Raw genomic sequence first — 25,794 nt, forward strand, 5'->3', positions numbered from 1 at the left:
ATGGAACAATTAATGTGGATCTCAGTTGTGCAAAAACCATGGAGAGATTCCTTCTTTCAGTTTGGGATGAGGAAAACTGTATTGTTTTGGACCAGAAGTTAGGATTTTAGTGGCTAACCACTGTTGCTTAGGAATAGTTGAAAGAAATGAAAGAAAACATTAAAGGATGGGATTTCTGCTTCTACCATGCAATGGGTTAAGCCAAATGCTGTGTCTGATTCATTCAATAGCTTGTGATGGTCCAGCCATTTCTCAGGCTCCTTTTTGCTATAGTGACACCTCCTAAGATCTTCATAACATGTTGTGTGGAAGCAGTAGATCCTTTTGCCCATTTAAAGGCAAATACCTGAGAATTTCATTCGTTGATTGTTTATGGTCTTTGCACTGAAAGGAACAATGAATACTAATTTCTTGCTTACCTTCTCTGGGTCCTTTGTGATATAGCAGATCCTCCTCATATTTACTTTCTTTGCCTGTTTTTCTAAGGCTGAAAGTTTCCACTCTTTGCCAAGAAACTAATCCCCATATCTAATCAATGTTATATCTTTTGTTGTCCTATATTTAAGTATTCCACTGTTTTTAAGACAGATTGGATGACAGCATGAACATTATTCAAGATGAAAATACACTTTGTTTTTATAGGATTGCATAATGAGGTGGGTTTTTTAATGTGAAGAGTTTTTTTACAAGAGAAAAGTATGACGAACAAGACTTCTAACTCCTCAGCATTAGTGGACTCATCATCTAAATTGGCTTAAGTTTTTATTAAATAATATACTTAAATAATTCATTGCTATTTTGCAAGGATCAGTCTAGTTGCCCGAAGAAACAATAAGGAAAATTGTTTTGAGGAAGAAATGATTATAGTATGAAGTATCATAATGATTTTTTTGTTTGTTTGTTTGTTCTTGGCTTTTCTATTATTATTTTTTATGCTACACTTTTTTAAGAACTGTATACTGTGACTAACAAGAGATTATCATTTTCAGAATTACTGACAAGACACCTATGTGTTCCAGGGCTCTCAAGAAGTGTGTTTTTATTGTTCTGCTTTGTTTATCTGCGTTTGAAGTAAGGAGCTGATTCTCTGGCAGGATGTGACTTACAGGGAAATGTTGCCTGCTAAACCCTTTGTTGTTGCCATTAGCTATTGGAGAATATGCAGCATGGGACACTGTCAGTAAAGTAAGGTACCATTTGCTCTGCACTTCTTGCTCAGTGTATATTTGCCCATGAAGCTTGTGCTTATCTCTGTTGACAACTATATGCATGATTAACTTTTTACTACATTATTTCAGGATATCTCTCTGAACATGCAAATTCAAGGACTGAATGTGTTGCTCTAAAAGAATGCAACACTTGTATCTGTTCCATGTGTGTTTGTAATAAGAGAACAAAGGCGCATCTTTACAAGCTGGGTGGTTTTTTTTCGTTTTTTTTTTTTTAACCTTTAAAGCAGTTGTTCATTGGAAAAAATGCTATATGGCACTCTGGTCTTTGAGTCATAGCGCATCCTATTCTTTTTAACAACAGTTCTTCAAACAAGTGTGCTATTGGCTCAGCCTGTGAGATCTGTCACATTTACACATGAAAAACATATTTTGAAGACTTATCTATCATGTAAGTTTTCAATACTACTTCCCCCCATTGTAATTTTCTGGCATTGAAGGCTACGTGATTTACACGATAGTAATTTTTAAACTATTGTCTTGAGAATCAGACGGATGTGACGTTTGGTTTTTATCTTTCCTTTTAATAAATAAAGAGTTCCTGGCTTGTACAAAACCAAGAAATTTCACTCCAAAGTCACTTCAGTCCCCTCTGTTGAGGGAACTGTGGTGGTGTAAGCTAAAGGTGGCAACTGGAGGAGCTTCTTTTTTGTGCACAAGAGGAGTTTCACGTAGAAGAAGGTGCGTTTATTACCAGTTTAACTAGAAATAAAAATTAAGGAGGACAATATACTGGCAGATCGTATTGATTGTATCCGGATTTGTTAGTAGTGCCTGCTCCACAGGTGAAAACTTCAAGCAGGCAGTTTAGAACTGACTGGGACATAAAAAGGGACTGAAGATAGGTTTTATATCTTGTATTCTATCTTTCCCTCCTTTGTAAAATTGAGGGGCTAAAAACCTAGTACAATATTGGATTCAGTCACAATTATGCAGTGCATGTACTAAAAATATACCTGACACAAGTTGTCATTATATTATAAGCTAGCTAGTGTTTGTTGATTGGATAGCCCTGTAATTGGTTTAGATAACAGAGAGAACTGTGTCTCTGGACCTAATAGATAAGGAAGTTCTGCTGAGACTTTGTACCGAGAAAATAAGGAGGTTCTGCTTGGAATCAATAACTGAATATGTAACATACATCTGGGAAAACCTCTACATATGTAATACGGGTAACGTATATAAGCTCAAGATCTTTTGTGCAAGGCATGTGTGATAGGAGGAGCTCAACCCCCATGCATCTAGTGCTGATAATAAAGAATGCCTGCTAATACTCCAGTTTGTGTCTTAGTGAGTTTCCTGATTGATTGATTTATACCATCATACCAGCAAGTGTGTGATCTGAGAATAATGCTTATTGTTTAATATTATTCCCATGTAGTTGCTAGTTCTTAGCTATCTTGCAGAATTATGGCAGATTGGCATTTGCACTGTTATATGACTGGTGTTTATAACATGGTTTCCTTTCTATTATAAATAAGGCAAGCTGCACTCTTATTTATGTGACTGTGAGCTGGATCTGCATAATTGACATTAATAAGATGTGTGTACCTGCAAGAAAATATCATGCATGCAAACTTGTGTAAAACAGAATATGTGTGTATGTTAGGCTAAATTTCTTGTGGAAACTATCTTTTTCTTGCAGTGATAAGTGAAAATGGAAACTAATAAGAGTTTATCTCCTAATTGCTTTCTTTTAAGAGGCATGGATGTATAACCAAGTTACTGTGAAAGTTTACATAAACTTGATTAAAGCTTTCTGAAATGGTGTAGATCATCAAAAATAGCTTTACAGGAAAAAAACTTAGGAAATGGTGGGTTGTCGTGCAACAGACTATACCCCAGACTAAGAATATTTGTATGGGAACTGTTGAATCATGTCCTGAACCTCCAATTGATCACCTGAGGCAAATACTGAGTCAGCCATGGGAGCACAGGTAAAGGCAATTCACCTGGACTGGAAAGGGTGGAGCCTAGCTCCACCTCTCCTAGATGCCATTTAAGGACTGACTGCCACTGAGAAATGATCTCTTTCTGGAGATTGTTTCTTTTGGAGTTTTCCTGTGAGCCTAGGACCCAGGTAAGTGTTTTCCTTTATTTTTTCGATTATCCTTTTCCACTGTGATAATGTTTCTAGCTACGCGGTCTTTAGATACCAGCCTAAACACACCACTGTATGAATTTGTTGATTATACGATGTTCTAATGGCTCTTGATTTTTGACAGATGCGCCCCTTGGCAGTGCTGACAGATCTACTGCTGGTCACTGTAGTAACAGGTAGGAAAAATGTTTGATGCCTTGAAACTATATAGGTTGCTCTGAAAGTAGTTCCTCCTATCTATAGCCATGTGAACTATAACAGATACAGGAGCACAATAACTGCTGTGATTATGACTACGTACATAACAAGTGATGCACGATCTATTGCTCACTACCTGCTGACCAATGCCCATCTAGACTCCAAACAGCAAAAGGGAAGATCAGAGGCTTCCCATACCTCTCATAACTTCCACATGATGTCGTACGGTATGGAATACCTCTTTGGCTAATTTGTCAGCTATCTTTTTCAACATAGTTATCACCACCAAAGCCATGCATTTTTGCCAGTAATAAATAAGCTTTCATGTTGTTTGTCTTCTTTTTTTTTTCCTCTAAGCACGACAACTGTGTGGCTGCCTGAAATGTGGCTTTTCTTTCAAATTGCTATTACCGCTGCTGTAACAAATCACCCACACCTCCTCACATGCTAATGTCTACTGTTTAGTCCTCATAAATGTTGAGCAAGTGTTGATAAATGTCAGTGGTTGCAATCGTTTTCCTTGTGGAGGATTTCAGTTCCACAACTTTGCTTCATACACACTTCAGTGTCAGACACAGACACATTTTGTCAGACTGCCCGTCTGCTGCTATCTGTCACATAGTCACAAAATTTAATGAATTGCTGTTGGGAAAGTTCAATCTACTTCTGATGTTGCAGGTCAACATAGTAAGATAGGAAGTGTTGCTTTCAGAGCAGCTGTCATACAATGTATTTTCATTGTTTGGTTTTTTTTCTGCAAGACACTTTCACTTCTTTTGCACATCTAATCCTGCAGTCCTTGATCAGCCAATGTTCTCCTGATACTGGCGACATCAGTAAGGTTCTTTTGGCTCTTCAACTTTCAACAAGTACTGTGTAGGATCAGTAAGGCTACAATCAGTGATGTCTGGCTTCCCGTACTAGCAGGCTTCACTATTACTACTGAGGCACAAATATGAGTGCATGGCATTTTTTTAAAGCACTAAAATTAGCCATGTAGGGTTTAGGTTAGTAGAAATACAGATAAAAAGCTCTTTTGCTGATGTATGTAATGAAAAAAATATATTCCTGATCATATTGGCTGTCATGTCAGGTGTACAGTCTACCTAGAAGCTAGAGATTAAGGTCCAGGACAGATTATATTCAGGGTTAAAACAAATAAAAAACCCACCAGGTAAGCTCTTAAACTATGAGGTGTTTGTTTTACTTTGGAAGTTATATTGTGTTTTGATATTCAGGATCCTCAGGTTCTTTGCTTCTGGAGTCATCAGTTTCCCGTTGCAGCCTTTTTGGGAATGATCACATCAAAACCTTTGATGGTTCTTTCTACAGTTTTGCTGGGGACTGCAGTTACCTCCTTGCTGGTGACTGTCACAAACACTCCTTCACACTCTTGGGTGAGTCTGAGCAAGATATAAAATAGTAACGCTTGCAGAATATTGTAAGCCTGTGACATTACCCTGTGCTGAGTTCTGTCATTGAGAAGGAAAATAATATTTCCCTTTGTGAGATAGGCTAAGCTGCTGCATTAAAAAAAAACTTCACTGGGAGTGAAATAGCTCTGCTCAATTGTATGACCAATATTGGCATCAAGTTCTTAAAGAGCAACTGAGATGGTTAGAGGGCTTATCAAGAACAAAGTTATCCATGCCCAGTTCTTATCTCAATTCAGTAGATTCCACTCCCTCTTCTTACTGTTGAGTTATAGGTGTTTTGAGGAGGGAACTTGTTGTTTTGGGGAGGAAACTAGGAAGGGAAAGACCAGGGATCAGAGTGGATAACTGATTCATCTTCTTGGGAGCTCTTCTAGTATGCACGGTGAGATGGAGAATTCAGTGACTAGAGAAAATAAAGGGAAAAGCATGAGTCCACAGCTAGAGGCTGGGCAGCTCAGAGTTGATAGTAGCTACCCTTATCTTGAGACTACCTCTGTATTTCACATTATCTATTTCTATTTCATCTTAGAATTGCAAGTCTCTTGAAAATGATAGACAGTATGCTTCCAGTACTGCAAAACATTCTTACAAGTTACCCTCCTCAGTCTCAGAGCTAACAGTGTTTGTTAATATCACATCTCTTCAGGTAACTACAAGGAAGGGGAGAAAATCGGTTTCTCTTTGTATCTTGGAGAATATTTCAACCTTCATTTCTTGTTGGATGGAAGTGTAACACAGGAAGACAAAAGGTACTAGTATTATTGGAACAGCAAATATTCCAGCAGGAAAAAAACAATATGCTTAATGTCATATTCTGAGAAATTCTTGTTGTTCATCACAGGGTTTCCGTACCTTTTGCTTCCAATGGCATATTTATAGAGAAGGAGGCAGGTTATCATAAAATATCCAGCAATGATTATGGCTTTGTGGTGAAGATTGATATCGGTGGAAATATTCAGATATTCCTTCAAGAAAAATACTATAATAAGACCTGTGGGCTGTGTGGAAACTTCAATAAATTTGCTGAAGATGACTTCAGAACTCAGGAAGGTAAGACTGAGACTGTGCTTGTACTGTGATGTATTCTGCACTTTTCCTAATGGGTGACTCAACAATTCTGCTGATCCAGAAAAATGTTTCTACAAACTTATCAGATACTCATTTCGATGAAATAAAAAGCTGTCCAAGTTGTTTCATCCTCCCTTCCTTGTAAAGGGAAATGATGTAATCTCACAGAACCATAGAATTTCATTCCTGAGCAAAACCAGTGCTCTGAATTTAATGCTTGGAAACATCAAATGATAAAATAGAGATGAAGCTCTGGGCTAAATTATGTGTAACATAGCAGTGCTGGGGAACAGATGAGAAAATCCAGCAAAAATTATACAAGAAATACCCATGAATTCAACTTATTTAAAAATCAGTTAGACAAGTGGGAAATGAGTAGTCTTTCAGATACAGAATACTTAAATCCAGAGTGTTGCTCCTGGAAGACTTATACATGGATTAGGCACAGTATGCTGCTATGAAGTACTTACTACTTTTTTATTCTGAGACAGGTTGCTGTGTTAGAAGTGCACTTTGTATCTGAGCAGCTCCTAGAAAGAGGGAGAGACAAGATAGTTTTTGCTGCGCTCTGCACCATTATATGAAGTTCGTCAGTATGAGTGAAGATTAAGTGTTTTGGAGAAGTCATGAACATAACTTTCAAGGACCATCTTGATTTTAACATATTTCAGAATGTTTAATAATTATTAGCATGCATTTGAATATATTTAGAGTAAACTAAGTTTAATTACTTTACATTATCAATTTAACATAGTATGTCTTAAAATGATATAGAAAATGAAAGTGACAAAACAGCATGGAGAAGTGTCTGGTGCTGTCCTGAAGATGTGTATTACTGATGCCTAGGATTCATAAGCATGGCTTCAATGTACAGATGAAACTGTCTTCACATATTGTAAATTGATTTAGCCTTTCAGCAATGCCAGTAATAAGATCTTACAGAATATCTTAGCTGGGCTTAGTGACTTTGTACTGAGATCTGAAGCTTGCATCTTGAGACAATAACAAGAAGTGAGACTACTATAAGTGATAAGAGCAGCAAAGGAGACTGTACTGCCTAGCACTGTTCAAATATAGGATATGCCCTTCTGCTTGTGTTTACACCTTTTGTGCTGTATTTGTTTAACATTCTTAGAAAACTGTATTAGAAAACTATCTTAGAAAAGGAGCACTTTCCCATACCTAGATTTCTGATGTGAAGTACATGGCAGGGTTACTTCTTGGAAGAGCTGAAAAACAGTGGAGAAGGTGATGAGACCATAAATGGCTCTTGTATGATGAAGACCTTTATTTCTGTAAAACGTATGGGTGTGCAGATCTGTACTTTTAACCTGAAAAATTACTGTATTATCCTAATTCTGACTACTTTCTACTCCGATACAATCTTTCATGTAATTTGATCTAGAATTAATTATGTTAGAAATTATCTCCTTGACAGCTCTGCTAGCAGGGTGGCTCGTGCACTCTTCCTGATGTGCTCCAAGTAAAATCAGCTTTCCATTTGCTCAGACCATTCCTTAAAATGCCACAGTTAACTTTCAGGTGAGGGGGAGCGCAAACAGCTAGTAAAGGTGATGCTCTTTAGAAGGAGATCTAAGCAGATGTTATAAAACCACTTATGCTTTTCTTCAACTGCAGTCTTTGTTCACCTTTTAGCCTGATTAGATCTTGTGAAGGTCAGTGCAACCCCAGGATATGAGCTTGGCACAATGTCTTAGTGATCTGCGCAGAGGGGTTGACTTAATGTTGGCTGCAGACTGAGTCTGGCTGTCCTGTGTACTTCCTGTAAAAACCTCCTGCGTAGCTTCCTGTTAAAATCTAGGTATGTTTTCACTGTTAGTTTAGGTCTTAAGTTCTTATCTATTAAATGTTTCATTAAATACAGTAAGATCTGTGAGCTCCATACTTGAAAGTATTGGAAGTTCAACAGGTTTTTCAGCTGAGCAAATAACTCAAGATATTTTAATCTTCAAATGGCTTTGGTTTAAACTGATATGGCAAACTGTCTGGGGGCTAATAGTCCTCTAAGTAAGAGCCACTGTCTGTGTGAGTGTGGTGAAAGGATAGCTTCTGCTGAAGTGTTTCTCTACCTCTCATAGATTGTAGCTCACTTTTTTTTAAAAGCCAGTGCAGGAGTTTTGTGTCATTTTCTGTACAGAAGGGAAATCCTGTGATTAACTCATGTAATTTAATGGTCTGTTTCCAGGAATTGGTTTTGGCACCAGATGATCACATCCCAAATTTATTTTAAAGTCTCAATCACTATGGACTGAATCTAAACCATAATCTCAGCTGTTCTGGAAATATCCTGCTTTTTATCACAGTTGCAACAAAATGAAAATGCTTATATCAACATAAAAAAAGCGCACTATTTTCCCATATTATTAAAAAAAGAAATACCTCTAGTTTAATAATATTGGTCACTTTTGCTCAGAAAAATAGTTTGGTTTGACGTAACTTGCTCTTCGAAAAGTGGATAATGACAGAATTTCATTGATTTTTATTTGAATTATGTTGAGATGGTGGGTAAGATGAGAGGGAAGTTTCTGTGTTTTTGGACATTATTTACTTGCTGAAAAAAGTTATGATTTAATTTGATATCTTTCTACTCATCACAGTAGTTTTCATCCTGTCAAATGGTTTTGGGCCAGTTTGGCCCAGTTCCATGACTAATGAGGCAGGGAAAAGCCATGGTCCTCCTCCCCAGGAAATGGGGAAGGGGCATAAGGAAAAAGCAAGGAGAAAAACAAAACAGTGATAACAAGTTAAGGGAGGAAAACAAATTTAGTAAATATGATAGCATAATGGGAGATAATAGAATACAATTTAATTAGTGTTGAAGCTAATAAATGAGTGTCCAAAACTGAAGGTCTTACTCTAATGCTGAAGTTGTGATGGCTAGGGAGCACACATAGCAGAGAAGAGCAGTAAAAGAAGGAAAAAAGGGACAGTCATGATTTCTGAGCAGTTTTCCCTCTAAATGGGAAATGAAACAGTGAAATCTTCTGGATTTGTAGTTTTTCTCTTCTGGGAAGTAGGTGCCTGGAAATATAAACAATCCAAGGAGCTTTAGCATTGACTCTTTAAATCCCTCGCGCTACAAGATGTTATGATGTGGAATACTGACAACAAATCATAAAACCATGACAATCATTAGACTGATCTTTGCCATCTGCGGTAAATTTAAGTTTCCTTCTTGCTGTTCTTTTTTTTTTTTTTTTTTTTTTTTTTTTTAAGTGCCTTACCTAACTGTTGTTTGAGTCCATAGTATCTAGGTTAAAAGAAAAAGTCAAGTCTGCTGCCTTTATTATACCCACCCTTAGCATTTTCTGTATACTTCTAATGACAACCCTTCAGGAATTAGGAATGGTCATAGTGTTTAGTAAACTGTTTTTGTACTGAGCTTACAGTACATCACTCAAATTTAGATTAAGAATGTAAATATATATATACATATTTTTACAACAAATTATAAGGATATTATTTCACCTTTTTTTTTTTTTTTTTTTTTTGGTACAATGGGGATTATGTTTCAAGATATCCTCAGCATGATGTCTTGAATGTGTTAGCAGTAAGAACTAATATTCTCACATGAAAAACATTTGAAGTCACAAAATAGGGAAAGATTTAGAAAACTATCTATTCTATAGCAAGTACCCATCAAAACAGAAGTAGTCCCACAGTCCTGGGAGGCAATTTGAGGAAGCATTCTTTTTCTGTTTAACCCTGTCCTTGGTTGAAGAATAAGAAGCAGCAATGTGCCTCGAATTTCCCAAGAAGCAAAAGCCATACAGATTAACTTATGGTTGTCCAACCCTTTGGCTTGCCTGGGCAGTACTGAGTGAACAGGAGTTGACATGAGCTGCATATAAAATACATAATTAATGTATATAAGTAACAAAACTTATTGTTGTCTATTATATTTCAATAAAAGCACAGAGCAATAAAGACAGAAAACTAGTGGGGTATTTGACTTTGTTTTTGTGGAACTAATGCATAAGTCTAGTTTGAATACAGTGTTTGCCATTCCTCATGAGTTCTCAAGCTCTTTATATTTGGAGTCACAAATATACAAGAAAGGTTTCAAGATTTTTGGAAAAAAAAAAATCTATTCTCAGCTTTCTTTATCAAAATGGAAAGAATGCTTTTTTTTTTTTTTTAATGCTTGCAGGACTGTGTTTAGCTAGTGTATAAAAATGCATGAAATTATTTGATGTAACTTCAGCTTGCCATTTCAAATGCTGCTATTGTCTGCAATATGGCACAGATAAGATTTTTCACTTTGAAGGTAGATATTTAACTCATTTAAATGAGCAGTCAAATCCATCAAAAATGCAGATCTGTGAGCCATTTTTAATCTTCACATTCTGACACAAAATTTTCTTTTAATTCAGTGAAGGACTTGATTTTACTTTGTGGAGATTTTTAGCATTTTTCCCTGGTTTAGACTCTTTACTTCTGAAAAGTAAATGGTGACTCTGAGAAAATTGCTTTAATGTACTTTTTACTGCTTCATGCAAATCAAGAAATTTAGCTGTGTCTTTTCAATTGCAACAATAAGCCTTTTTTACAGTGACATATTTGTCATCAATACCTCTAATGAAAATGGCAAGTTAGCCATATCTGTAGCATATGTATTTTCATCTACAGCTAAAGCACAAAATTTGAAATTAGCACCTTTAACCCTCCAATTTTTTTTCAATAGATTTTCCAGTTTCTTCAGTTTACCTGGCTATAGTCTGGTGAGATCTGGTGAGACAAGCTGATTTTAGGAAAAGCTGTTTTTTATCAGGGCACATTTTATGCTCTCTATACACTGCTTAACAAACTTGCCATCAGGAAAAACTTTTTTTTTTTTTGCAATCGTATTTGTTATTGCATTAACTAGCTTTTATAACAGAGTCTGTTCAAGTTTTAATATTTTTTGAGATGACAGACTTTCAATTCTCCTGTTTTGTCTTTATGAAGTATTCTTGATATGCAATAAACTTGACAGCATGTTTCTGTATATAATGTCTTCTCAAATTGTAGTTTTTTAAATACAGACAGAATTTACTTGCACATTCAGCTTAGTGCTATATTATTTGTCAGCACTGTGCTGAACTCTCCCTGCATCCTGGTACCAGGCCTGGCTACTTGGTGAGGTGAAGCTGCTGTAATGATGATGGGACAGGAAGGAGTGCTGGCTGCAGTGGTGAGCTGATCTGGGCAGCATGTGGTGTGCAGACTGCAGTTTAGACATGCCTGCATTAAGTCCTTTAGATTGGCTCCTAAACAAAACAGGTGCAAAACTAGCCATGTCTGTGCCAAGAGCTGCTTATAATCCTGCAGAGAAGCATGATTCAGGACAAGATCCAAAGCAAGATTAGTTATGGTGTATGTTACATTTCTTTCAAATGAGATTTCCTTTCAGAAATCAAGAAAATGAAGGTTAACTGTGATCAGGAATGCTAATACTTCCACTGGTTCATGAGAGCAGCTTTGTTTTGTTTGCCTTTCTAATCTCTACTGTTTTGTGACAACTTCAAAATAGTATGAAAATGTCTAGATGTGCCTAGGTTTCTCCAGAGTATGTTCGACCGGCAAATAACTTCCAGCATGTTCATACAAAGGTGGGGAATGCTAGGAGCTGCCTTCTGCAGGCTTTGGTCTGCCCTGCTGTACAGGGATGGATTTTAGAAATCTGTCACTGTGCATGTCCAGAGGAAGTTGGTTTTCATACTGTCAGGCTATTTGGAATTGAAATTCTTTTAGTGCTACAGATTTTTAAAACAGCTTACACCTGCCAATGGCATTTATAATAGCCAATAATGACCCTTTGTTACTCAGCACCTTGAAAAACTATGTTTTTCTCCTCTTTTTGGTTCACAGGGAGCCTTGTGGGAAACATCTATGATTTTGCAAACTCATGGGCATTGCGCAGTGAAAATAAGTTGTGCAAGAGAGTGCAGACTCCAAGCAGCATGTGCAACGTTTCATCGGATATTGCAGAGAAGGTTTGTGCCATAAGATACCATTTGAGTTTTCAATATTACCCACCTGAAGGCAGTTCGTCTGCTCTTTGGCAGGGGAATATAGATACTTTCTTGAGTCCTACAGCTGACGTATTACTCCATCAGCAAAGTGGTTAGGATGCCAGGTGCAGGAGATACCTGTTTAGAATTTCAGAGGTACAGAGTGATCTGCAATAGCTATGCAAAACACTGTTTGTGCTGCCACATGGCAAGTATGTGGCAAATTGTGATTCCCACAAAGTGTGGGAATCAATGCTTAGTCTGGCAGGAAGCGTAAGATGCAGTGGTCAGGCATATGTTGGAGGTGGCAGCGATGCAGTATGCCATGCTGTGGTGTGGGTGCTCCCAACACTCTTAAGGCTTGGCACAGGATGCAGATGTGCTTCCTTATTACTGAATGCAGTTTGCATCCTACCTGGCTGAATTATTTTTACAAATCTAGTACATACTGCCACCCCTCCACTCTGGAAAAACAATCCCAAACTCCAAACAGATAAACAAACAACTCATTTGAGCCTGAAGTATGAGTTGTTTCCAAAGTTACACCAACGTTACTTGGGAAAAAGTGTTTAATGGATGTCTTTAGAATTAGGTGAGCAACTCCTATTATTCTGTGAGCAGGAAAGTGTTGAGTGACATCTGTTGCCACCACCACTGCAAACAGCATTTGTGTGTGCGTTGCAGTTGATACCCCTGTGCATCACCAGAGCAGGAAGATGCTTAAGTAAGGCTTTCTGACAGAGATGATCTTCTCTGTAGATGTGCACACTTCATGACACCCTGCTGTTTCCCCTGCCAGGAGGAAGACTTCAGTTAATGTACTATACTAGCTCTAACTAGTTAAAGAAACACCAAACAGCTAATTCTGTGATTCTTTTATCTTTTATTCTATAAATCGTAAACAGGCCAGGCAGATGTGCATTGATGGTTTCCAGATCAGTCTTTTCCAGGCTGAACAGTCTCAGGTCTCTCACTTTCCTTGTAATGGAAATGCTCCACAACCCTAATAATCCTTATGGCTTTCCGCTGGACTCCCTCCAGTAGTTCCCTGTCTTTTTTGAACTGGGGAGCCCAGAACTGGCCACAGTACTCCAGATTTGGCCTTACCAGGACAGAGTAGAGTGGGAGGATGTACCTCAGGTTACCACTGATCTTCTTGACTGCAGAGGCATACTGCTGGCTCATGGTCAGTCTGCCATCCTTCAGGATATCCAGCTCCTTTCCAGTAGGTCAACTCCTAACTCATACTGATGCATGTGGCTCCTTCTAAGGTGTAGGACCCTATACTTGTCTTCATTGAACCTCATATGGTTCCTGTCTGCCCAGTTCTCTAGCTTGTCCAGATCACATTGAATGGAAGCAAAATGTTACCCACTTCTCCCAGTTTTGTATCATTAACAAGCTTGCTGAAGGTGCATCTTTTCCCTTAATTAAAGTGAAGATGCAAGATGAAATCCAATCTGAAGAGTAGACTGCAATTAATGTGTTTTTTTTTTTTTTTTTTTTTTTTTTTTAACAGATTATATTAAATATTGTTCCTTTCTTGGACAAAGTTTGCTTGCCCACAAGAATATTAGCTGGATGAAATTATCTTTTCTCTATTGTGAATTCATGAGCTCACAGTATTTACTGTTGGCTAGATTTATTCATTAAGCAAGAATGAACACAGTGCTATTAGCAGAAGTCCAGCCAAATTAGTACTTGCTAAAGAATACCGAGATTTTGAATAGCTTGCTTTATTTGCTTGCTCTGGTCTCAGAATGTACAACTTGTCTGTCTCCTTGCCTCCCTCCCTGAAGCCTCTGCTTCAGGCTTTTTCTCTTTCCTTGCCTCACATGCTGCAAAGTTGTAATTCTCTCTGTCCTTGCACCACAGATACTCAGCCAGCATAGTTAGGGAAATGGCTTTAGATTCCTTATCTGGAGCCTAAAGTGTTGCACTGTTTTATAACTAAGTTTAGAAGAATTTGGAGATGGTGAACTTCGTGTTGTGCCTCATTCAATTTTATTTTGTAAGCCTCTCAAGTTGCAGAATTGGTGACTGACTAGATGAAACTTGATCAAGGAACTGGTGAGTTAGGGAGAAGGTGGCTCTCCAGCTGGAAGCCAGGGATGGCAGTGCAGAGATCTCAGTGCTGCCCATTGCCATGAGTGGGTGCCTGTTGTGGCCAGAAAAGGCTTTTGCACCAAGAGCTCCCAGCTGGGCTACTTGTGGAAATTCTGATTGTACTTTGCCATGTAGAAGTCTGCTGGAGCTGCTGGTTGTTTCGGCTGTTGGTCAGGAATATTTCATCTCCTTTACAGCTTTTGTCTTCCTGTTCTACCAAACAATAGATGTTAGCACAGTGAGTGGGTGACTGGTGAATTTCAGCAGTGGTGACAGTGAAAAACAAGCTATGTTTTAGACATTAGTGCTGCAGAAATTATAAGAATGTGTGAAATACCAACAACAATTCTATGTGGTGGGAGTAGAGAACAAAGAAAGTCAGTGAGATTGTGTCTAGTAGGATTTGCCAGTGTATGGACAATGCCAAGCCATTTAAATAAACCCTTAAGAACTGATGGAGAAGTAAAGGAAGCATGTAAATAGATTCGCCTATATACATATTATATAGTAGTTTTACTCTCACTATTCTCTGTATTCTAAGCACTATTTCAGGATGGATTTTTTTTTGTGTGTGTGCAAAGCAAGTCCTGTAACCAGGAATGCTACAGCAGTGGGTGAAACTGCTCTGTTCTCTTCATGTGTACTGTCCCCTAACTAAAGAACAAGAAGCTCTGCTAATTCAGCTTCATCATTAAGTTTTAAGGAAATGTTTGAAATATACATAATTTGCAGAGTAAGATATATCCATTTATCCATAGCAATATGTAACTGAGATGTCTAGAAGACAGGAAAATTTCAGCTATAATTCCTTTTATGGAGTTGAATATCTTAAGCAAATTGAATAGCAAGAAAACCTTAAACAAACCTTAAATAGAGAAAATTGTGACTGTATGTTGTTTTCTAGCATATAACTTGTATTCTTGATAATCAGTTAGAGATCAATCAATGGATATGTTATTGAACAAGAGTGAATAATTCTGTAGGGAAAAAAAGGTTTTAAAAATCATTAATGATGGGTCACAAACACAGTCATAACACAGCAACTTTTACATGCTCTCACCTCAAGTACTTGTTTAGGCATTCAGGAATAGAGTGTCATTACTGCAAATCAATGAACTTAAAAACCTAAGCTACCCCCCCTTTTTGTAATAGACCTGAAATTTACAGCATGGCTACAACTGCTTATATAAAACAATGATGAATAAGTAGAAAGTAAAACTTCAAATATCTGTGTCAGGGTTGTTTCAGAAATAATTCTCCTGCTTATATGAGCACATTTTCATCCTTCCAGAAAGCTGCAGTAAAGATATAAGACTTAATGAACTATGACATAATGTAAACATAAGAGATTTACTTGAGAACCTCCCTCAGAATGAAGTGAATTCTTTTTAGGCTGTGTTCTGTGTACAGCTAATTCACAACTTAGCTTGCTGCTATAGTAAAGGACACTTTCAGAGCACACTTCTCCCCATCTCACTATGCAGACTTGTCCTTGCACTAACTATCAGCATATGGTTTAACTTGCTAGAAAGCAGAAAATACTGCTTTCCTTCTTGGGTTATTTTCATACCATTTATGTGAGTTATACTGACCTATCATATATACCGTATATTAGACAAGCCAGTAGGGGTGACAGAAACATGAAACCATAAATAGAAAACAAACTTAATTCCTCAGATCCCAGTCAGAGTTGATCTTTCAATCTAAAACTTCCTCAGTTCTCCATTTTCTGGAAGAGGATCTGTTCATTTTTCTTCTTTCCTTACTGGAAAGTTTCTCCCCCTTGTTGTGCATCTCTTCCTGGTACTCTAGACACCATGTGGTTCTTCACTGGATAGTAAGCAGTTCCTTGCTTTCCTGCATTTTATGACTGATCAACTGACATAACTTCAACTGTTTTGTATTAATTGCAGTGTTAATGTACCTCTATGTATACATGGATGTGGTGATAATTAGCTATTGACTGTGATGTTGTTTAACAACATCTTCTTGTTAAATAGTAACCTTGACATTATTATTTAAAAATTGTGGTGACAAATTGTTTGGAAAAAGTTTTTTTTCTTCTTATGATTACAGTAATTAAATTATTTTGTCCCCTCTGCCTCCTTGTTCCTCACTTGCTATGCAGGATGTCATGGAAACCTGTGAGCTGCTGAGAACATCTTTGACCTTTGCACAGTGCCATCATCTAGTGGATCCAGAGCCATACATCTATCTCTGTGAAAGAGACATATGTTCCTCTACCTACAGCATGAATGGTCATTGCTTAGTGTTTCTTGATTACGCAAGGAACTGTGCTCATGAAGGAGTGATTTTAGATGGGTGGCCTGAAGAAAGCTCATGCAGTAAGTTGACAGGATTGTTCCCAAGTTACTTATCCTAATGGAGGTCATGCTTGTCTTGAAGATGTATGTGTTGTAGCTAAGAACAACTGATGCTTTTTTAGGGTGTTGATTAAAGCAGGCAGCTTAAACTGTGAAGTGCCAATCACTTCAATTTATTTGAAGTGCCTTTGCTAGTTCTCCATTCCAAGCCCCACATCATGCACCCCTTTGCTAAAAGTTTTCCTTAAGTAAGGGTAGTTTGAACCACATACAAAGATCCTAAGCTTCTTATAGATTTATCTGATCACACTAACTACAACATCTAGAATGTTCTATTTTACATGCAGCTCATATGTGCCATCTTATCAGTATCGTCATGAACAGCGCTCTCTACTGTTTAGTAAAGACAATTATTTTTATCTTTGATTTACCTAAAACATCAGAATTGAGATGTTGATTTGTCTACACAATTTTTTTCTTTTCTAGGTAAGAGATCCTGATTGGATCTTGAAATATTGCATTTATTAACTCAGTTTTCTGAGGTCTTGATTACAAATTGACTAAGACGATTTTATAGAGGAAAGATCATGTTTGCCCCAACCTGCTGGAATTCATATAGGTAGATAGCTCTACCAAAGAACCTCAGCATAGCACAAAACAACAGAGCAGTGAAGTTGCAGGCTACAGTGAGTGAGGATCTGCTCAGAAATAAGAGAAAGAAACTGCTTACCTTCAAAAGACCTGTAAGGCCCTTACATAAGCAGAGATCTTTAGATGAGATATCCTTAACTCCACTGCCAAACCTTAAATGAAGTCTGGGAAGGGATGGATCCTGGCTCCACCCTTTCCCTTCATGCACCTGAGCTCTCCTGACTGGCCCTGTTTTCCTATCAGGTTCTCAATTAGTAGTTCAAGCCATGACTTAGCATTTCCACTACACCCAGTTAAATATTTATATGCACAAATGAGTAATAATAAAAATCATTCTATATGTATTCAGTGATACATTTTTTTTTTTTTTTCCACGCTTCTTATATTACCTAGAAAGACCATTTTTTTCCAGTGTACTTGTAGTTATTCAGTGTATTTGTAGTTATTCATCATGATTTGTACTGACAGTCCTACAAGCCAAATTTCTTCTCTGGTAAACAACCAGAAAACACTGCCTTCAGATTATAGTTAGGACTGGAAGATATTGCTTATGAAAGGAATTGTACACTACAACAAAGACTCTTAATTCTTGAAGTAATTTATTACCTTACCATTAGGATATAAAGAGGATCTAACTGATCTCTTTGCTCAGGATGAAAGCCAGAGTACCCATTTAAGCTAAGGCTCTCTATAAATCTTGATAAAGCCATGAGAGAATATCTCTGTTCCCAGATCTCATTTCTTATCCTTGACTTCATAAAACTTTTTTCCAAGTCAGAAATACTACCCATGTCTGCTGCCACAGCAAGAGCTTTATTTCATATGACTCTTCATCTGTGCTATTACGCTGTCTTAGATGATGATAATTTTATGTCTTGGAGGCATGACATGAACAGAAGGACAGTGGTGCTGGGCACACTTCATTTCTGCAAGCAGGTATCTGAGCCCTGGTGCCACAGAAGACTGTTCCTTCATTATTCTTCCATCTCTGTCAGTGGAGGATTTGTTGGGAGAGGGCTAACTCTATTCTGTCCTTCCCACTCAAAACCCATGCAGTTTTGTGGGATTTTTCTATGCATTAAAATGAACAAATGGTTCATATAATATGTGCTTACATAACAGTTCTTGTCTACAACATATCAGCTGTAGGAATACCATATGTAGCAGAAATGTTAAGTCAGGGCTTGAAACAATGACTGAACATGTGATAGGAAGGCAGGGCCAACTCGGGATTGCTCAAGTACATTCAATGTACCTCAGTGACCAGAAGGTGTGGAGCCAGGATCCACCCCTTCCCAGACCTCATTTAGTAGTTGGAAGTGAAGGCAAAGGTATCTTACTGGGGATCTCTGTGTACCTGAAATGTTCCGATGGTAGGAAGCTTTTTTTTTCCCTCCTTTATTTTGGTGCCTACAGCTGTTGCATTTAAGCAGCTCCTCACTTGCTGTAGCCTTCTGTTTTCCTGCTATTGCTGTGATTTTCATTGCGTGCTCAAGCATGCATGTTAGTCTGTGCTATGAATTCTTTAGAAGAGTGGGATTTTGTAGACTTAATTGTTTCCTACTTCTCTCTGAAAACACAAAACATCAGGTATTTTCTAAATAAATAGGGTAACTGAGCAGTTCAAAGGTACAGAATGTGCTTTTTGTCCAAATTTCTTAGATATTTTGTGAAACTTCTTCCTGTGTTTAATTTTTCTTAATACACTTGGTTTTAGTTGATAATACTTGGTTTATTAAAGGCTGTAGTGGAATTGCTGGGTCACAGCTGAACCAGTGTTTGAACACCAAGTGAGAAGGTGTGGCTAACCTAGGGAGATCAGAAGCAAGCAGTGCACCCAAATGACTGGAAGTGGAGCCTGGATCTATACCTCCTGGATCTGTCCTTCCTCACTCTCATTTAAAGGGTAGCAACCAAGAGGGTGGCATCTCTCTGGGTAGGGATCATACACTTCTTGAGCTGTCACTCCTTGTGGAGAGGGGTGAGCTTATTTTCCTTCTTCATTACCTATTATTACTCTATAGTACTCGTATCCCATTTGAAGGCACTGTGTTATCTTATTTTGCTCTACAGAGGCTGATGTCAGTTTCTTTTCTAAACGCTTACTAAATGACCTAACATATGATGATGTTGAAAAGTGAGTGTTCTGTGTCTAAGAAAGGAATCCGTAGTTATGGATTTTTTTAATATATTTATATAAATATATATATATATATATATATATATATATATATAAACTTTCTTGGCATTTCTATGTTTTAGCCTTTGGTAATTAAGAAAACTTACTGAAGAACTGTTCAGGAATTTGCACTTCTAATTTTTCTTTCATTATTTCAGAGCCAAGATGTCCAGTTGGCATGGAGTATAAGGCATGTATATCTCCTTGTGCTAAAACCTGCCAGAGCCTGAATATCAATGAAGTGTGTCATGGGCAATGCGTTGATGGCTGCAGCTGCCCTGGTAATTTATTTACTGGGTTGTTTATAGGGAAGTGTTTGGCAATGCTACTATATACTTTGTTAGAAGAAAGAAAGCTGTGTCTTAAGTATTCCTGAAATTAGAAACGCTTCTCTTTTCTGGGACCAAGCCCTGGAGTGAGCCAATTCCAATACTGCCTGAATATTCCATGGAAGGGCCATCATTTTTTGAGACTCAACTATAATGTGAACATCAGTGCTATCTAATCATCTTAAGATTGCCTTTCATTCTTGGTGAGCAACTACATACTACTGCAATGTCTAGATTTCTTCTGGACTGTTTTTCTCTGGAAAGTAGAAGGAAAAAGAACTGAACGTACTGAATGTGTTTCATTAAAAAAATCACATATAGAACTTGCTTTGCATTTCTAAAAGTCATTAGGGTTTTAGATATATGATTTTACTTACTACTGAATCCTTTGTGGAGGAACTTTGATTAACTGAAAGTTGGCATCCCAATGACTGCTTTTTTTTTTTTTTTTAAGTTTTCCTTCTCTGTTTACTGTACTTAATAGCTGCAGGTGGAGAGTTAGAGTCCTGGCTCCCTTTACTATCTTTTTCATTGTTGTTATTTTGAATAGTGCTACCTCTTCGTTTCAAACCTCAAATGTGGAGTCTATATGAATGTGCAGATGTATTTATTGTCCTATATTAAGATACAAAATACAACTGAAGTTTACGGAATGTGTCATTTGATTTCCAAAACAAGGCAGTGATGATGAATAAATCTTGTCAGAGGAGAAACTAATGCATTCTAAAATGCTACTATTCAGAGCTCTCATTTAGCTGCTTATCTCTTGTGTATTGTAGGTTTAAAGTTGTCACTCCATGTCAGGACCTGAACAGGTGCATAGGGAAGTTGACAGGAAATAGGCAGAGGATTGTATTTTGTTGCACAGGAGCTAGATATTATATTTTTTTATATTCCCTGGGAGTGTTGGGAGAAACTGAAGGAATTGAATCTACCAGCTGTGAAAGTCTCTGGCTATTCTCCCTTCTGTAGCTGCTCTGATCAGTCTGTCACACAAAAGGTGTAAGGGGATAGAAACTGAGGAGCAGAGAGACATAAGTTCAACAGAAAAGGTACTGCATGAGAAATAAGTAAATTTCTGGAAGAAACTAAATGACAGGAAGTAGGAGTTGACAGTACATGTGTGTCACTGTCATTGGTGACTTCAGAGAAAAGGGTCAAAGTCTCTGCAGGCATTTGCAAGTATTCTCTCATAGAAGAGGGAAAGGAATTTCTAGCAATCAGAATTTTTTTTACAGCAGCTATTCTTAGTATAGAGGAATATCAGCTACCTATCAACATGGGGATCTGGGAGAAAGAAACTTGTCCTTTCTTCTACTGATAGTTTATGTTGCAATCCCAGACAAGTCTTTATAACTGCCCGGTGACTCCAATTATCTTTGTAAGATGTATAGAATATGTAATTACAGTTGCGTAATGTGGAGAATTTTATAAGCTGAATTCAAGTTGGGAAGTTAGCCCTCTCACTTTCTTGTTTCTGCAGCAGTTGAGAAGAGAAACTGCATCCCTACATCATAATGTATGTTTATTACAGACCCTGTCTTGTGGAACAGTACCTTCCTGTATTCCAAGGCAGCTAAAAGTACACTGCCTGCAAAGGCTTCTTCTGTTGCTTACTCCTTCTGATAGATGTTGTTGTTGTTCGACTTTGCTCCTTTGTTCCCTACTTTGTTTTTTTATTCTTCTGTCCTTTTGCAACAAGTACAAAACCTGTCTGGGCACTCTTTACTTATAGACAGGTCTGTTAGCTCTCAGGCTTATCTTTTGCACTTGATCTATGTATGTATATAATCTAGAACTTTTTTTTTTTTTTTTTTTTTTTTTTTTCAAATAAATTCCTAGATTAGCTCAGGTCATACTTGATCATGCTCCCCATTTTTGACTCTTGTGTGTTCCAATATTTGTTTTGAACTTACGAATTGGATGAACACAGAGCTTCTATGGGAACACCAGGAACATACACCATTCTGCATATCTGTGGGAGAGGCAACACTAAGAAATGTAGAGATCTGCCCCCACGAGGCATTCTGGCAAGCTACATTCTTTTTAATTGCTATTCATGACTAATTACAGATGATAATGTTTTGAAGTCTTGCCAAAGTATATGAAGAACTAAAAAATCTAATCCTTTTTATGCTTGTGTCCCTGTGTGTGTGTTATGTGTATGTGCTGTTACCTGATCTATTCAGAGGGGAAGCTCCTTGATGGTGAACACTGTGTTGAAATCTCTGACTGTTCTTGCATCCACTCTGGAAGACATTATCCTCCTGGCTTCACTATCTTTCAGGACTGTAACTCATGGTAAATTCAGTGTTGTTCTGATACTATTGCTCTAGAGTACTGCATTCCTTTTTTTGTGACTGTTTTAGATGATCAGGGTCTCTCTATATGTGATGATGATTTTTTTCATAGTATTTATTTTCATTGGCATAGAGCCTGCTCTCTTATTGGAAATGCTACCCCCTTCTAAGAAGTGAGCTGCTCACAAATACAAATCAGCCCTGCTTTTTGAGGGATGTGTGTGCTCGTATAACAATGTGAGGGTCATACTTCAAATAGTAGAGAACTATCTGTTTCCTGTGGATAAGACAGACTGGCTCCCATGTCTAATTGGTGTCAATGGTGGTGTCTTTGTTTTGACTTCCTACATTTATTTAACCTCTAAACCTGGTTTCTTTCAAAGAGGTGCTAACTCAAACTCAGGCACGTCTTTTGAAACCTCTTACAAAGCTGGATTTTCCCAGCTGCACAGCTCACAATTTTTCTTTCACTTGTGAATACAAGTCTGAAGGGGAAGGCTGGCTGCCTAAAGAAAGGAAGGGAAATGAGTAATGTATTCCTGACCTGTGTAAGTGTGAACATGTTTGTGAATGGAGTTCAGACAACACTGTGCTCAGATATTTGCAGTTAAACTGAAGGAGTCAGTTAAGGCCACTGTATAGAGAAGAAAGACTATGTGCAGCTTTCCATTATCAGCACCATGTGTCACAGAATATGAACCATAATAATAACATTAAAGGAATAAAAAGAGTAACATCTATTGAAACCCTTTTTTTTTTTTTTTTTTTTTTTTTTGAGATTCTGGGCTGATAGGCTTGTTGTCACAGAGACTCAAGAATGACAGAAATCTCGGAGTCTGAGTGTCTGTTGCTGGTTACTATTAGCTCCCCTGGGGAGATTGCACTGAATTCACCACCCAAAGACATTAAAACAGACAGATATTCTTGCAACTTGCACAAACAGGGCAATTAAGTGTAGGAAGCTTAAGTAAACAGTGTGCAAACTGATAAAGGTCTTGGTTTGCAGAAATCAAGCCAGTTGGTGAAAAGACAGGGCTTCTTGCCCTCAGTGTTGAACTCAAGAGGCTACGACTGGAATAGCATAGCTGGTGCTGGGCCCTACTGCAAGAGGCAGAATGATGAACTAGAGAGAGGCTGGGGAGGAGAATTGGATTTGTATAAAGGCTAATGGGTGAAACATTCAGTACATAAAGGAGAGTGGAAGGGAAGACACAAGCAAATGGCAAAGGTGATTTAGACAAATTGTCTAAATAGAGTTCCTCTTAGCACATGAGGAAAAAAATTATCTTCTGAGATGGTACAGCATTAGGGCAGCTGTCCTGAAGGTCCATGGGGTCTCATCCTAGAAATTTCTAAATTCAAAGGGGTCCTGAGCCACCTTTGACCTAGCTTTGGAGTTTCGCTCTGAACTGAGTGTTGTAGATAAAATTTCACTCAGAGGTCAAAGTATTTTTCCTTCCATGACTCAGTCATATCAGTAGACATATCTTGAGAATTGGTTTTAAAACTCATTCTACGTGAGTAGAATATGAAAACTCTATTATATGTATAGCAATGGGGGGGAAAAAGTTAAGCTATTTAACTTTGTAAATATTCCAGTCTATATTACCAGCTGTTGCTGTCAGATGATTGTAGAAGAGTTCAGGGGAATGGATATATTATTATTAGGAAACAAAATTATGGCAGATGGAAAGGATGCTAAAGACTGGTCTAATTTCCATAAAAGGAGAGTCTGTGTTTCAATTATCTGTGGGGAAAAAAATATAATTTGCAAATTACTGCATAACTGGTAACTCTGTTTTGTAGCATTTGTCGGCATGGCATCTGGATCTGCAGTAATGGGGAATGCCCAGGTATGTTGGTCCTACAGTTCTTAGGTTTTAGCACGTGAGTATATGTTATCCACATCCTTTCCACTTACATCCTACTTTTTTTTCCCCATGTGAAGGGTGACTTTGTCTTTGCTCTTACCTGCTTGTTCCCATGCAATCCAGATGGGATTGTATTTCAGTTCTCCTTGTGAGACTAAGCAGATGTTGTACTGTATGTGAAGGAATAAATATTCCTCTTCTTTTCCTTATTTTTTTTCTTTAGGATCTGTGTCATCAGAGGAACACTGCTGTTCCTGTCAACAAATAGGCAGTACAGGCCCAGCACCTGAACTTCTTCCCACATTTTTTGCAGTAGGAATATCTCTGTGTAATGATATGTAACTCATATGAAATAATTTGTTTGCAAGCTCTTTCCTATGTGTTTGCAGAGACTGTAGAGTATGAAGATAGTACATCCCAGTAGTGGTGTCTAAATGCTGCTGTCTTGGAAATGAAGAGACACAGCTTACAGAAATATGTTAAGAGGCTGAAATGTTTAGGTAGCTTATTTTTATAGTAGGGTTGTAGGAACATCAAATTTGTGTTATTCAGTTAGTACCTGTGGATATCGTAAATAAGGATTGCTGGCCCAGTCTTTGGGTGCAGATGTATCACACTGGACTAAGTAAAAATGTTTTTCAAGTGTTCTGGTTCAAGATATTGCAAGCTCCTGCATCAGTTTAAGCGGCCATGTGGTCCAGTGCACAGCACACTAGTGATGCTGGGGGAATCCTGGCTTCCACAATGGGGTGTAGCCACCTTAGGCATTAGCACTGTCACTTATACAGAAGGAAATTTGGTTGCTACATAAAAGTGAATGCCATCAGCATCACGTTGGGTTCAAACAAAAATACTTTAAGAGAAATTTCAATTGAAGTCTTTAGTTCAATAAACTAGTTTACTTAAACTAGTGTAATTTGTATGTGACTTAGCTGGCAGAAACCTTGAGAAATTGTACTGATTTCCCAGGGCCACAATGACATGCTAGAAAAGAATCAAAAACCAAGAGCTAAGCTGTCTTCTGATATCATTACAAGCTACCCTTTGAGGCATTATACAGGATTTTCCATGGACAGGATTTCAGTTCCTGAGTGACTGATGCCATATTTCCCTGCTTTTGTTGGTGCTATTGTTGCTACTAGTAATGACTTACAGGAATAAGCAGTGAGATAAGCATCTTGTCCATACTCTCTGGCCTTCAGGGGATGTGGGCTCTGTGCAGCCATCCAGCTACTGTTCTCCTTCTGTGGCAGAGTGGGCAAGATTTGGCTTACAGCCGGCACTGGGGTCATTAACTGCTCTATGCATTTTTCTAGGGGAGTGCTCCATCACTGGCCAATCTCATTTCAAAAGCTTCGACAACAAGCATTTCACCTTCAGTGGGATTTGCCAGTACTTGTTTGCAAAAGACTGTGTGGAAAACTCATTTTCTGTTATCATCGAGACTGTCCAGGTAACAACAGCTTTGGCTCATGCCTGTGTGCGCACTCTTGAGTGAGCAGGAAGGGCTGTGGGAGTATGATAGGAATTGCATATGCACCGGACAACAAAAATAATTTTCCTATGAAATAGTTTTATTAACAGATGAAGTCTTTCTCCTTGGTTAATAAACACTTTGCCTTTTCTCACTACCATTTCCAGTAGTCTACCAGGAGATTCAAATTAGCAATGCAATTTGGAGGATCAGCCTCCTCTTCCTCCGTCAACTAAGCAAGTACAAATAGAAGAGGCTGTACCCTTTCCTGAGCACCCTGGAGGCTGCTGCTCGCTGCTGCTTATGGAAAACAAGTTTCCACAGACGCTGAGTAGGGTGCATTGACTGAATAGTTATGTGGTCATAATAGTTCTTGGTCATGCTACTGGGTCATTCCTGTTGCTCAGTGATATGTTGTTATCTACTGACTTAAGTGTCTCCCTGGATGGAGGAGAGAAAGGCAAGACAGCTGAAGATCAGTGAGTGTAGATGACTGGAGTGAGACAGGAAGGGC

At 38.1% G+C, this 25,794-nt stretch overlaps 1 protein-coding gene across 1 annotated transcript in view; it reads left to right on the plus strand.

The window, feature by feature from the left end:
• Positions 1–3,454: 3,454 nt before the first annotated feature.
• VWF (von Willebrand factor) overlaps positions 3,455–25,794 on the plus strand; it is a gene marked incomplete at its 5' end in the record, with an annotated part of 144,879 nt that continues 122,539 nt past the window's right edge. The window contains 10 exon segments of the mRNA XM_079541808.1: positions 3,455–3,506; positions 4,767–4,925; positions 5,611–5,713; positions 5,806–6,014; positions 11,904–12,028; positions 16,281–16,497; positions 19,465–19,587; positions 21,825–21,936; positions 23,742–23,788; positions 25,123–25,259. Coding sequence (XP_079397934.1) covers positions 3,455–3,506; positions 4,767–4,925; positions 5,611–5,713; positions 5,806–6,014; positions 11,904–12,028; positions 16,281–16,497; positions 19,465–19,587; positions 21,825–21,936; positions 23,742–23,788; positions 25,123–25,259 — 1,284 coding nt within the window.

Source organism: Tetrao urogallus, assembly GCF_951394365.1.
Source record: "Tetrao urogallus genome assembly, chromosome: 1".
Classification (NCBI taxonomy): Eukaryota; Metazoa; Chordata; class Aves; order Galliformes; family Phasianidae; genus Tetrao; species Tetrao urogallus.